At 37.2% G+C, this 14,580-nt stretch overlaps 2 protein-coding genes across 2 annotated transcripts in view; one reads left to right on the forward strand and one right to left on the reverse strand.

The window, feature by feature from the left end:
- LOC132634132 (uncharacterized) overlaps positions 1-1,456 on the forward strand; it is a 1,999-nt gene extending 543 nt beyond the window's left edge. Inside the window, exon 1 of the mRNA XM_060350436.1 lies at positions 1-1,456. This exon is cut by the window's left edge and continues 543 nt beyond it. Within this exon, the coding sequence (XP_060206419.1) occupies positions 1-704 (704 nt within the window). The 3' untranslated portion in view covers positions 705-1,456.
- Positions 1,457-3,158: 1,702 nt separating this feature from the next.
- On the reverse strand, positions 3,159-10,616 carry LOC132632326 (sialyltransferase-like protein 2). The gene is made up of 12 exons (XM_060348211.1): positions 10,206-10,616; positions 10,044-10,117; positions 8,005-8,094; positions 7,649-7,726; positions 7,370-7,470; positions 6,790-6,982; positions 6,620-6,710; positions 6,482-6,546; positions 4,799-4,953; positions 4,599-4,680; positions 3,955-4,064; positions 3,159-3,833 (listed from the first exon to the last, which is right to left on the reverse strand). Exons 1-12 carry the CDS (start codon positions 10,291-10,293, stop codon positions 3,617-3,619), a joined length of 1,344 nt encoding a protein of 447 aa, XP_060204194.1. The 5' UTR covers positions 10,294-10,616; the 3' UTR covers positions 3,159-3,616.
- Between the last annotated feature and the right edge of the window lie 3,964 nt (positions 10,617-14,580).

Consider the following 14,580-nt stretch of genomic DNA (forward strand, 5'->3'; position numbering starts at 1 on the left):
CTATTGGTAGTTGGAAAATTAAGAGCTTGAAATCCAAGAAAGGTACAGTAACCCAGAAAATCAGGTCTGGTTGGACTACCAAAGCTAATGATAAAATGGTCAGTGTTACTGATGTTCAAGATTTGGAGAATAATGAAAATTCAGGAGATAGTCCACTTCATTCCTGTGACAATAATCACAAGATTAATGATAATTTGAACATGGGTATTGACATTGATAGTAGGACTTGGAAAATTAGGAGTTTGAAATCCAAGAAAGGCACAGTAACCAAGAAAATCAGGTCTGGTTGGGGCTCCTCCAAAGCTAATGATAGTGAAAAACATGACAAAATACTTAGTACTACTGATGTGGAAGATTCAGGACATAGCCCCGTTCATTCATATGACAATAACAAAATTAATGATAATGTGAACATGGGTGTTGACATTGTTGATAGAGGAATTGGTAATGTGAATAGTAGGAAGAGTGTAGGAACTAGGGTTTCTGAGGAGGGCCCCACTGATACTGAGAGGAATGGGGTTAAGGTATGGTTGAATCAGTTGGGACTTGGACAGTATTCATCACTGTTTGAGATTCATCAGGTTGATGATGAGGTTTTACCAATGCTAACATTGGAAGATCTTAAGGATATGGGAGTTAATGCAGTTGGATCGCGAAGGAAAATGTATTGCTCAATTCAGAACCTCAATAAAGGGTTCTCGTGAATTTCTATCAAAGAAAGAGTGGAGGGGTATGGCCTTGTAGGGCTTTTGTTAGCTTCGTAAGCGCCTATTGATGAAATCTTGCGAGACGTTAGCATTACTTGCAGCTTAACCTCGCAATTTTGCAGATTTTGTGTTTCTTTGTAGTGTAGGTGCAATTCTGATATACTAGCTTGGGTTTGTAGTGTACAGTGCTCTAACTGTTGGTAGCATCTTTGTTAGTTTGGTCCTAAATAGATCAAAGCTTTGAGACCTGAAAAATAAATATGCATCATTCAAAAAAACGAATGGTAGTTACTCTTTCTGTTTTCCTATAAATTTGATGTCCAATCTTCACTTCACAGTCTTATTTAAGCGGATCTTATTTGGTTGCTAATGCGCTTTGCTGCTACTTTTGAGATGATCTTGGGTTGAGCCATTGGCATCCTTTCCTTTCTTAAGTACCTGCAGCATTGTGAATTGTATCTTTAATTTATTGTAGTAAGAGGAGCTCTAGAGAACATTTGTTTTATGATAAGGTAAAATAATTTTATGATGATGGGAATGAGCTGTAGAGAACATTCCCTTCAACCATTATCTAATGTCTGCTTAAATTTGTTTCAGTAGCCAATTTTGTACATTGTGTTGCAGAATTTTGGTTATTGGCGGTTTCATACATTGTCCGGTCTACATCACTTGTGTGAAAATAATATTCTGAGAGTGATCTTATGATGGTTTGTAGTTCCTGTGTTCTTGTGCTTATGAATGTCCTTGTCAAGATCTTATATATCTGAACCGTGTGGTGCTGACTTTTATTTTTTTAAGTTTTGGGAGTTGGCAGTTGTGATGTGAACTCTAAGCTTACTGGTTAATGTCCCAAGATTTCTTGCTTAAATGAAACAGTTGCGGGACAAAACTGCATTGACATGTAGAAATGTTGCTGTGGAATCCTTAGATAGAATGATGAACCACACAAAAACATTTACATACTTGAGTTAGAGTAACCCTGAAAAGCATTTTGAGTTGCATATATTGATGATGCTTCTTTAGAAAATGAGGTTTGGTTTTCCTCCTGATCAAGATGGTCATTTGTTAACCATCATAACAGTTGCCTTGTCATCACCAGTAGTGCAGGACAACAAGATGGTGAAGTGAATGCCTTTGTCCCCTTTGCCCCTGTAAGACATTCACAAGAAAACAGATGCGTACGCACGGGGGCCAGTCCTCTCCCAAATTGGGACGATTGCCAACCCTTTCCCTCTCGAGACAGATTAGGATTTTAGGTCAGTGAATGCGGATAACCGTTGCATCCACTGAACCTCTGTGACATGAACAGTTTTTACAAACTTAGTATGAATCCATATTTTTAAAAATTATTTAACTACAGTTACCTACATCCAGAGGCTGAACTCAAACACAACTACAACATCTTTCTGGCATCTTCCCCTGCCTGCCCCTCCTCCCAAACCTCCTTGGATGAATTTCATTTTGTTGCAGAAATTGCGATTGGAAATGCTTCCTTTCTCTTTGATTGGTTTTGGACAGGCTTGGGAGAGAGCATTTTGCTGGTCAGTGTGATAAATATCAGCGAAACAAGCTTCTCTGACAAGTTACCGATTATTCTGTAATCAATGCCTAGGAGGTCCTACATTTAATCTTGGGTGTTCATCCAGAATCTCGTTTGTTCAAGTCCTGGAAACAGGCGTAACGAATTTTTGAGAATTCTGTTTTTCACATACATACGGACTTTCAGAATGTTTGCAACTCTTATTCAAAGGGACTTGATTGTTTAGATGCCACTTTGTTTTGTTATTCAATGTGCTTCATCTCATCTTTAATTTGCTTCTTGTGATCCGAAAATGTGCAGAACCCTGTATACCTTTTAGAGGGCAGCAAACTGCAGCTTCTATTCTTGCAAGAAATTCTAATTTGAGTCCCAAGGGCAAATGATTTCTCATTTTCTTCTGGATTTGACGAAAGAACTCAGATGGTGTGAAACATGATCCAGGACAGATAATGGTTTTCGTTGTATTATGAATATTCTCTAGTTTACTTTCACTTTCCAAGCGTTTATGGACTCGGTGTTTGTGATAGCATTTTAGCTCGATGAAGGAATAGGACACCAAATCTCCTGATTTATTGGATGAATTTTGCCTTTTATAAAAACAAACAATAAAGGGACCCACAGCCTGAAGTAGTTAAGTTCTTTTGCAAAGAAATGTAAGAATCGACCTTGCGAGGACGTAAATACTCTCTTGCCAGATAACGTCAACGTGGTAAGTTAGGAAGTACTGTATTATATAACTGGCTTCTTATTCAGAACCGGCTATCGGATATTTTCCAACTATATACGTCAGAAGTGCTATGAGCCATTGCTGCTTATTGAAAATAAATTCAAGAACTCCAACTATGTATGTTCTGAAAAAGACGAGGGGAAAGAAAGGACCGAAAAAGTACCCAAAAAAAAAAAAAAGAGAATTTCATGTCTCAAGATGAAATTTTGCTGAATGATACCATCGATTCAATGGACAGAGACCCCAAAATTTTCTAATCCATAACTGATGTCAATTACTGCTTGACTTCTTCATTTCATGCTAAAACCACCAACACAAGAAGAGAGATGGTTGCTGATATACATTTGAAAGGGCCAAACTTAAAGCAAAAATCTTAGTCCCATACAAGCCGCCAAAAGAATACATAAACCAAAAGAAAACTCCCCCGTATAATTTGGTAAGAACCACCTTAACCTTGCACGTGCCTTTGTCAACAAGGCTTAAACCAACTTTGGGCGAAACATTCAGGTGTCAAGCACGCAAATTCTGAAGACACCGGAGTGGTCAAAAAATGCACCAAAAGATAAAGTTAGCAGACCATCTTCCCAATGAACGCAAGGCTTTTCACAGCATAACCCTGAAACCTGGTCTAATGAATTCATGTTAGTTCAGTTTTCTGACTATCAACTTGTTGGGAACTGTGCAGAGTTGGCCATGTCCTGGATTGTGCTCCAAAGGATACATTGAAGTGCCTTTTACATATTTGTGATGTTCAACAGCTGCTTTTCTAAGGTTTGACATGTCCACATCATTTCCTTTCTGTTGCTTCTTGATTATGGAACATGTAGCCAAAAGATTGGTTGATCCAGCTCCGACCCTCCTACGGACATGCAAACCGAGTTTAAACAAGATTGGTAAACAATCTGAACAAAGAAACTTGAAACGACATTTGGATGTGGACATTAAAAGTTATTTCCACAGCAGGAAAAAGAGTCATTTACCTGAGCAATTTCTCTGATGCAATTCGGGCAGCAGTGATTGTGCTGCGGCTGGGTAACCACTTCACAACACGATCTGGATGGGCTCGCATTGGGGAATGGATTTTAATAAGCTTTAAAAAATTGATAAATGTTAGATTTGCAATATATCAATGAAGAACGTTCTTATACGCTAAAAGAGAGAAAGTAACAACAGCTGGAAGAGGAAGCATCCAAGTGGTGTATTACTAGCTGTCCTATGACTGCTTTCAAGCTTCTATATTAGGAGTATGGTCTAAATGTTTCTAGTTGTTTCTATTTTAGGAGTATGGTGTAGATGTCTCAAGTACCTGTTGCCTATTTCAGGAGTATTGTGTAAATGTTTCTCCAGGTTGTATCTGCTGGGTCTGTACTTCTGAGTGTGTGTTACTGGAGAATCTGTGATCTCCATGCTCTCTCTTTAGTGATAAGTGTGCTTACTTTCTTCTTTTACAATTCAAGTACGTGGTTAATGATACTATGTACCTAGTATGGCTAACTTCCATCCCCTTAGACTTATCAAAACAACTTAAGTAATGATAATGAAATACTGCAACAGGAATAAAGGCCCACATCATTTGGGGAAAAAGAAACAGATTAGCATCTTTATAGAAGTAGTTATAACTAACCCCTAGGCACTCCATCATTTGATAGTATGCCCTTCCTTGCAGAGGTGTATGACCTTGCCGAGACTCTGAAAAGTACCTGGTCCTGTGATGATATGAAGACTTTCTGATCAGGTATGCAGGAAGGGAAGATGTGATGACTATGTTCTAGAAATATTTAGAACAAAGAATATCTGGCATAAGTTGTTTTAGCTTCATTTTACCATTCTTTATAGCCTGGATCAACTGTAAAACCATACATGTCGACAGTGTCACAGATGGAGAGGGCAAATTCTAGAGCCTTCAGTCCAGTTCCTTTTGCTGCTGAACCAAAGGATGCACCCAACATAAGATATACTTTGTTGAGAATGGGAACTTCCTACAGAAAGACATACCAAACAGGAAGGTGTAAATAAATAATTTCCAGTCTGCCTGAAACAACCTTATTGATGCAGAAATACGGGGTTGAGAATCTTCCAACAAGAGGAAATATGAGTAAATAAATAATTTCCAGTCTGCCTGCGAAACAATTTAATTGCATCTCATGGCCAAAGATATATCGAGTTTGGAGAAGGCACTTGGGAGTCAGATACATTAGCTATAGAATAACAAGCAGCACATAATCCAGAAACTATCTCAGGTATACAGACAACAAAACCAATATTCTGGTTTTTATTTTGTTTCGAAAGGGAAAAGGTCTTCCCAAACTAGAGATCAGAAATAACTCACCAAGATTTGGCTTAGTTATAGCCCTTCCCAAACAAAAGCACACAAATCAGCTTGGGATTTACAGTCTGTTATGATTATACTTGTGTTACCACTTACCATTCTACATTAGAGACATAGTTATATGCAACATGCATGACACTCTCAGTTCCAAAATAATGCAAATCTAAACATTCCATTTGACCCGTTGTCTTCTTTCCTTTAACCATATAACATATCTAATCCTACCAAGATTCAGTCAAATGATTGGAACTCTAATATCCCTCTCTTAATTTCTTTTCCAATTTTTTCCTCTTATAGTAAGTATGAATGTCCTTGCACCTTGAAATTAAAATCAAATTCACAGGCAAAAGGATCGCAGAAGCTGATCTCTCAATTAATTCCTACAAAAAGAAGAGAGAAGGGAACAGGAAACCATATCTCCATATTACTCAAAAGAGGAAAGCTCCTTCATATTAGTGTATGCTGAAGGTATTTGCGATGCATGCTAGGAAAGGTGGTTTTTGGGGTTAAGGTAAAAGATGATCTTCTAAAGAGAGTTACATGTAATATGCATTAAATAGAGGAAAGGCACATCTGTTCTTGAAAACCAGCTAATCGGGCAGGCTTGAGTGGCACCACTTTAATATTTCGGATTATCTTATTAAATACAAAAATGCAAACATTTTAAGTGAAATGATAATTAAGTCAGTAGGTGTGCACTAACATGTAGAAAGATAAAGTGAGGTGAAGACACTAGGGAAGACCATGTTAGTTACTTTGACAGATCGAAGTTTTAACAATAGTACAAATGACCCAACAATGAGAAGTATCACCATGTAAAATATTAATATTAGGGCACTATAAAGTAAAGTTGCAAATGCATCGAATCTTCTAAGCAAGTTCCCCCAACCCCCAACCCCCAACCCCCAACCCCCGCACCCCCCCAAAAAAAGAACAATACTGGGTATAGTAATTAACCATTATCATATGAACATGGATCGCCATGCTGGTGAACTTCGGCCATGGGTTTGTTAAGTGCACCACGATCCAGAACAGAAAATAAAATTTCATGGAACAAATTCTCTTACTTCCTACACTGGTAGATAGTTCTTTATTATAGTCTATGTTAATACACATCATGCAAAACAATGATGTATTTTGCTAGTCCGTGCATATCAAATGCAGAAGAAAGTACTCACCCGAATCATCTTGTTCATGATATCATGTATAGTTGTTTTGACTATCAACACTTCCTTTCCTCTTTCTGTAGAATTTAAGATATTAGCATGATGTAATAAAAGATCAAATCCTACAACAAATGGTAATTGTGCCAATACCATACAACTCTGCTACTTTGTCAAGAGCTTTAGCAGAACCCCTATTAAGGAGGCGAAATGTACTTTTTGAGCCCACAAATTCTGTGTAGTTCTGTGAAAACAATAAAGAAGGGAGGTGTTAGGGGTACACAAAGTCAAGTGAAAAGGAGAAGTTGATCAGATTGCAAAACCTGTATCGGTGCTCCATTTTCCCTGAAAACAGCTTCATAGCTATCAATCTCATCACCAAATTTTGTTTTAAGAAGATCTCCTGAGTTGCCAATAACAGCACATCGACCATACTGTCTTGGAAACAATGGTGGTCTTTCTGGAAGTACTAGAGAGAGCTTCTCCATGCAAAGAGTTCTATTTTCACATCGGTTCCTGCACCAGAAAAGTGATACGTCCACAAAGATCAGCAAACCTCCCAGATTTTTTAGTTACAGGAAGTTGAAGTTCACGCTAATTGTAAAATTCTTCATGAAAGATTGAAGAAATTTTATAAGCATTAAGAGGTAACAACCATACGATATAAAAAGTACATATTTCGCACTGCTGTAAGATCAAATAGAATATTTCGGTTATATTACATCAAAAAGCAAGGAACAATCAACATAGTTAAGTGACTGTTGACATTTGTCTTTGAGAAGCAAAAGTTAATCACACCAATCATGGTTATGCAGCTAATTATGCACTTATATATTTAATTAAGGACTGTGATAGTACCAACAATATCGACAACCATATGGTCAAGAGCGAGATCACACTTACAGAAGTACTCCCTTATTAATCCTTCTCCATGCATAGTCCTCCCATCCATTTGGCAGGGCATCAATGTACTCCTTCGTGAGTACTGTGGTGCTGTTCCTCACCTAGCAATCATCCCACTGTATTTAAATCAATTGTAGTATGTAAAATAATACAGGAGCTGTAAACTTTAGGTAAGCCAGCATCAAGCAAATGCTCTAATCAGAGAAACAGAACATCTTAATTTCAATAATATCACAAATAGAATAAATTAAATCCAGTTCATGTGAAAAACTTACTGACCTGTTCCCAAGTAGCCACAGCTTCACATAAGTTCAGCTCATATGACAAGCCCTCAAGTTCTCCAGTTTTTGGATCTTTCTATTATATGTGAAACCAAAAAAAAGGTGGTTAGGTACTAGGTGAGGATATTCAACGACAAATTTGAGAGTGTCCAATTTTGTGAAATAAGTATCACGTGAGAGGGAAATCAAGTGCGCGTGCAAGAAAGAGAATTAGGCGATTTATGTGTCATGCTTTGAATGATGATGAAGATTAAACTACCATGGTAGCCAAGACAGTTGCCCTATGTTACCTATACGGAAAGAAGGGGAGGTGGGGGGTGGGGTGGTGGTGCAGTGCACAAACAAAAAACTTACCCACTTTGGTACTGTTTCACTGGGAAACCTCATTATAACCTCACAGTAGTCCCTGCCACTTGCAGCTTGTAAACCTAACCCATTTGCACTCTGCATCACTTTCCAGTTAGCTAATACAACAAACATGTAGGATGAGATATGCGTTCAACCAGTCTTAAAGATCTAATAGCTAAAGTACAGTAATCTCCTTTCAGTCATTACATATAAACCATAAACACAATAACCAGAACAAAGTAAATCCTCACTATTTTTGTAGCTGAAGTCGCCAAGGGGAATAAGCATAACTATGAAAACTATGCACAGAATAGTATACTTAATCTTTTTCAACTTCCCCTGAACCTGAAGTATGCAGATCTGTTTAGCTTTGCAGCAGAGAGAGAAGCAACTATTGCTCAGTGCAGAACTTGGAATGACCAGACTGTTAGTTTTCGAAGGAATACGTTGATTGAAAAACGGAGAGCATAGCTACAAGATTGGAGCAGGTTAGTGCACTCTCAGACGAACCTGATTCACTGGCCTGGACTGCTATCAGTAGTGCAAGGTTCACTATGAAGTCTTGCTACCAAAGCCTCATCACCGCTGGACTCAGATTTATAATGGGTGTCGAAAATGATATGGAAGACTAATGGCCCTCATAAATTGGCTTGCTTCAGTTGGTTAATGGTGCATGATACCTGCTTGACACAAAGGAACTTGCAGAGGAGGGGACTGCAAATTATGCAGCAAATGCTATGTGGAGCATATAAATGGGCAATGAACACCTTTTTTGCATTGCCCAGTGGCAGCCCAATTTTGGGTACGCTTTCTGAAATTATTGGAGTTGAATTGGTGTTGCCTAGGTCACTTGAAAACTTACTCTGTTGCAGGTATGGTCCTAAGTTCAGATACGAGTTGAAGGGATGTGGAGGAAGATTACCAGCCTGCATTGCTTGGGTTTTGTGGAACAAAACTTTAGATATTTTTAAGGAAAGCCTGCGACTGTACATGCTTTTAAGTTGAAGTGGCTTAGTATGTTAGCTCTCTGGTGTAAATTGCATTATGTATCATGAGAATAGCCTGGTAGATTTCATAGACTTGTCATAGGAAAGCTGATTGTAAAGATTTGGATCTCTTTTGTATTGACATGTTGCCTTAGTGTGTGGATTTTGGGCATTAATGAAAACTTTTGCTTACTTAGCAAGAACATATTCTTCAGCTTTCATCTTAAACTTATGAAGAATGCTATTCCATATGCTTAATCAAAAAAGAAATGCTACCGACATCTCTAAACTAACGATACAAAGGTAAAAAATGCTGATCAAAGCTTAACCAACGTTACCCTACGGTACAAAAAGCAAGCTACAAATTCTGATCTTTGTACTGTTATTTAACATGAAATATTAGGTAAAAACTAGCTGCGTCACCCTGGTTGGTGGACGCCAGTGTTATCAAAAACGAAAAAATGCAAAAAAGCTCTACGGTCTATTGGGGCTTTAAGCGCAAAGCTCAAATAAAGCGTGGGCTTTAATGAAAAAAGGAGAAAAAATACAAATATATATGTTTAGTCCAAGACTAATAATTATAATCACGAATAACAAATATATGGAAGACGAAATTGGAAAAAAAAAAAAAGTAAAGTGAAATATCAATATTTAGTGTAGCCTTTTAAGGAAGCGCTCATTGCCAATGAAAGGTATGTCTTAGAGCCTTGATGACGACACCAAAGCGCACATTAAGCGAGGCGAAGCGCTCAACATTTTCTGAGCCTCGTTTCAGGGCTTAAGCGCGCCTTTGACAACACTGGCGGACGTTTAATCAGAGACGTTTAGCTATGCTAGATAAGATTTAACGTCCAGAGATCCAAGCTACCAGTAACTAAACAGTAATGATTTTTATCAATGGCAGTAATAAACAGAAATATAGAAATCAAGCCTAAGATACCTTCATTTTCTAGCGTCTCCACAAAAGCAGTAACTAAAAAAAGTGCATATTAACCTATACATTAGGCAAATCAGAGCTTAATTAATTAGAGCAATGAGAACACCACAAGTCCAACTTACCACGCACTTTTGGAAACCAGATTGTAGAGACTGTAATGCCTCCAAGTCCTCATCTGATATATGATATGATCCATCTACAAAGAAAACATATCAATAAATTGTAATTTTATTTTTTCTCTCTTTCAGTCCTAATAAATAAATAAATAAATAATGTAGGCGTACATGGAGTGGAAAGACCAGCGATGTAGATGAGAATAGCTCCAAATCCAGAGGCCAAAGCAACTGCAAATGCAAGCTTCAGTAGCTTCATCTAAATCTATATATATATTACACTACTTAGCCAATTTTCTCGACTTCAATGAATTGATTGCTTTCTTTTATATGAGTGTGTATGTGAATATGGTTAGTGTTAGATCTGGAGAAGGAAATTGAACTTTTCGCTCTCAATTCAGTGATGCACCGGAACCTTCACTTTTACCTTTATTCTTTCACCAAAATCAAGCTAAAAAACGTGTCACTTCAGCTTATTTTTTCTCAAGTTTAGGCTCATAAACTTTGCAATATTCCTTCTCCTGCCCCATTGACATACCACTATTCTATTTTAGACCCACAGAGAAATTGTCAATATATGGAATTCTACTCTTTTACACTTGGAGTCGTGGAATGTACAAAATTAATCTAAATGGTGAATAGCATATGTGGATGCCATGTGGCCATCAGTACCCTAGCAAACTCTTTTGCCCAAGTTTTAGTTGGCTTATAAATAGCCATAGGTGGTGTAGATGAAAATACATCCCAAAAATAGTAAAAGAAAAGAAATAGTACTACTGCTCGTGTCGCTCACTCTCTGTGCCTTTATTGCTTCTTAATTCTAGTACTTGTATTATTTTATAATACGTTATCAGCATGAGGCTCTAATTTTCTAAAAGTAATTTTTGAGTTTCTGCTTCAGCTTTCATCATGTCAAATTTATCAAAACTTGAATTTGTGACACTTGACATTACCGGAAAGAATTATTTATCATGGGTCTTTGATGCTGAAATTCACCTTGACGCTAAAGGTCTTGGGGATACTATTAAACAAGGAAATAAAGCATCAAGTCAAGATAAAGCCAAGGCTATGATTTTCCTTCGTCATCATCTCCATGAAGGAAAAACTAAATATTTAACTGCGAAAGATCAACTTGAATTGTGGAATAATTTAAACGACCGACATGAACACCTAAAACTGATAGTATTACCTAAAGCTTGATATGACTGGATGCATCTTCGGCTTCAAGATTTTAAAATTGTGACTCATTATAATTCTGTTATCCATCAAGTGAGTTCAGTATTAAAATTGTGTGGAGAAACTAGCATTGATGAACACTTACTAGAGATTTTGTTTTTACCACTTTTCATGCTTCAAATGTGTTGCTACAACAGCAATACCGTGAAAAGGGGTTCAAAAAGTATGTTGGTTTAATTTCATGCCTACTTGTGACTGAGCAGAATAATACTTTATTAATGAAAAATCATGAATCCCGTCCCACTGGGTCTGCTCCACTCCCTGAAGTGAATGCAGCAGCAGGTTATGAGAAGCCTGAAAGAAGGCAAATTAATTACCGTGGTCGTGGCCATGGACGTGAACGTGAAAGGAGACGTCATAATTATCGTCAGCATGGTGAGAATTAACAAAAGACCAATAAAGGTTCTCAAAATAATCCTTCAAGAAGTAAAGTTAATATGTGCCACCGGTGTGGGATGAAAGGTCATTGGGCACGTGTTTGTCATACTCCCGATCATTTTGTCAAGATTTATCAGTCTCGAAGGGAGAGAAAATAATGTGGAGGCAATAATGATGAAGCAGCTCCCTCAAATAAACATGATGCTATTGAAGCAAATCTTGCTTATAAAGATGATGATTTTAAAAGCCTCTCAATTATTACTCATTTAGAAGCTCAAGACTTCTGTGATGATATTGACTAAAGAACCGATCACCTCACTGGGGAATAATATTGTGAGAAGAGTAGTTGTTTACTTTTATGTTTGTCACTAGTTTGTTTTTCTTAAATGTATTTCCTAAAACATCATGTCTTATTAGTTTCTACATTTCTAGTGCAATCTCTTAAAGTTGTTTGTTTTCACATTTCTTATAATGTACCTTTTATTTTTATGAAGAATATGAAAATCTCCCCAATCATCAGTTGGACCCAAGATCAATTACGATTTACGATGATATTTCTACTATATTAGAAGAGTGGGTTGGATCGTCGTCCAGCCACTCTTCTAGAATAGAAGAGCGGGTTGGATCGTCGTCTACCCACTCTTCTAGAATAGAAGAAGTATTTTTTTTAAGGTGGGGCCCACTCTTCTATAATAGTAGAAATTAAAAAAAATTAAGATGGGCCCACTCTTCTATAATAGTAGAAATATTTTTAAAAAATTAAGGTGGGGTCCACGTGAAGAATTAGGAGACAATTGCCAAAAAAAAAAAATAAGGTGGGATCCACGTGAAGAAGTAGGAGACAATTGCAAAAAAAAAAATATGGGGTCCACGAGAAGAAGTTGGAGACAATTGCAACAAAAAAAAATATAGGACATTTAAAGAATGATAATAAGTTCAGAAAATGGTAAAAGTACGCTTAGAGAAAATTTAAAGAAGAGAAACTCAGGAAAAAGAAATAACGATTTAAATTGATCTATAATAGTAAATTAAAAAAAAATAAGATGGGGCCCACTCTTCTATAATAGTAGAAATTAAAAAAATTAAGGTGGGTCCACGTGAAGAAGTAGGAGACAATTGCAAAAAATAAAAATAAAAAATAAGATAGGGTCCACGTGAAGAAGTAGGAGACAATTGCAACATAAAAAAAGACATTTAAATAATGATAATAAGTTCAAAAAATGGTAAAGGTACGCTTAGAGAAAATTTAAAGAAGAAAAATTCAGGAAAAAAGAAATAACGATTTAAATTGAACACAAAAACCGCTAAAGAAGTCATAAAACCAAAAGATTTAAAACTTATACCTTTGGGTATATTTTATGTCACGACCCGACTAGGGGCCATGACGGGTACTTGGAGCTGACCATCGAGCACCACTCATTATGCTAATCATCATGCCCAACCTGAACACACACAATCTCCAAGGCTATACAAATATATATACATAACCCCTCACGGCCGCAAAAATGATATACAAAATAAACACTGATGTATTTATGAGACAACTACTACCCACACATACGTATCTACGAGCCTCTGCTAGAGAACTGAGACATAAGGACGGGACAGGACCTTGTTATACCCGAATATGTACATAAGAGAATGTATCAACAAATGGCACCTCCGAAGTAGGGAAGTGCTCCTGTGCAAGCTGATCTGGCTCCTAAGGATCTGGACCGTCCCCCTGTCTACCTGTGGGCATGAACACAACGTCCAAAAGGAAAAAGACATCAGTACGAATAATGTACTGAGTATGTAAGGCATGCATGATAACATAATAAAGAAATATATAAAGCATAAGAAGAGAAGATCACTGTAACTGCTTGCCCCTTGAGGCAGAATCATGCATGCTAACTTATACCAATAACAACATCATGTCATGTATGCATATGTAAACTGCCCGACCATATAGGTACGGTGCGATCATCATTAGCTCGCGTCCGGGGTAAACTTCTCAAGCCGCCCACTAGTGGTGTCTGCCCATGCCATCTAGACATGGTGTAATCATCATCATAGCTGCCCACGACGCCTGTCGTAGTGGTGACTGCCCGGCCATATAGGCGCGGTGTAATCATACATACACATAATATGAGGCATGCATGGGAGCTCAAGTAAAAGCTATAACTCCATCGGAGTGAGGTCGGGAACCTCCGATTACATTATGGAATAATCATCATAGCTATGCCTCACTTCGGGAGAGCTAATATCATGAGGTGAGACAACAACAAGAGGTAACATCGATGAAATCATAAAATAGGACTATCAAACTTATGAAAGCATCATTATCATCATCATTATCATAGAACATATCCCATCTCTATCTCGTAGGAAACTCTTAATGCTCTTTAGCTTTCATCTTTTGGGATGTAAGAAGGTCATGAGAATTTCCGGAAAGAAATCACAATCTATAAGAATCATGCCTTTGAAGGAAGGGCTAGCCTTACATACCTTTTTGTCTTTTTAACTCTATTGCCTACTTGCTTGCCTTTCGAGCTCGCGACTCTACCTTCAAGAGAATTTGTACTAAGATTAGACAATCGGAAACATACTTAAGCTTAAGCTAGAGTAACTAAGAGTTAATGAAAATTTGATGACATTTCCTTCGTTTCGACAACTTCTTCCATAAAATAAGATAACCCTCAAACATCAATAAGAACACCCATGATAACATAATCAACAAATTCTTCAAGTTAAATATTGTTTACTTCTTAAATCAATCTTCAAAATCATCCATAATCATACCTATAATACACCTTCATATTCATTCTCATATAATACTCCTTTAACATCATTTGTATTATTCAACACAAGATTGTACTCGTAACATGTCAAGAACTATTATTCAAGTCAAGTCATTATTCAAGAGTATCACTATTTTCATATTTGTACTCAA

The sequence above is a fragment of the Lycium barbarum genome, chromosome 3, assembly GCF_019175385.1.
Source record: "Lycium barbarum isolate Lr01 chromosome 3, ASM1917538v2, whole genome shotgun sequence".
NCBI lineage: Eukaryota > Viridiplantae > Streptophyta > Magnoliopsida > Solanales > Solanaceae > Lycium > Lycium barbarum.

Bases quoted from the DNA above. Each gene is read 5' to 3' on its own strand.
- LOC132632326 (XM_060348211.1), bottom strand. From the start codon at position 10,293: ATGAAGCTACTGAAGCTTGCATTTGCAGTTGCTTTGGCCTCTGGATTT. The intron at 6,711-6,789 runs GTTTTGCAATCT...TTGTTTTCACAG, and splicing joins AAAATGGAGCACCGATACAG to AACTACACAGAATTTGTGGG. The intron at 4,065-4,598 runs GTTAGTTATAAC...AATTTTTTAAAG, and splicing joins AAATGATGGAGTGCCTAGGG to CTTATTAAAATCCATTCCCC.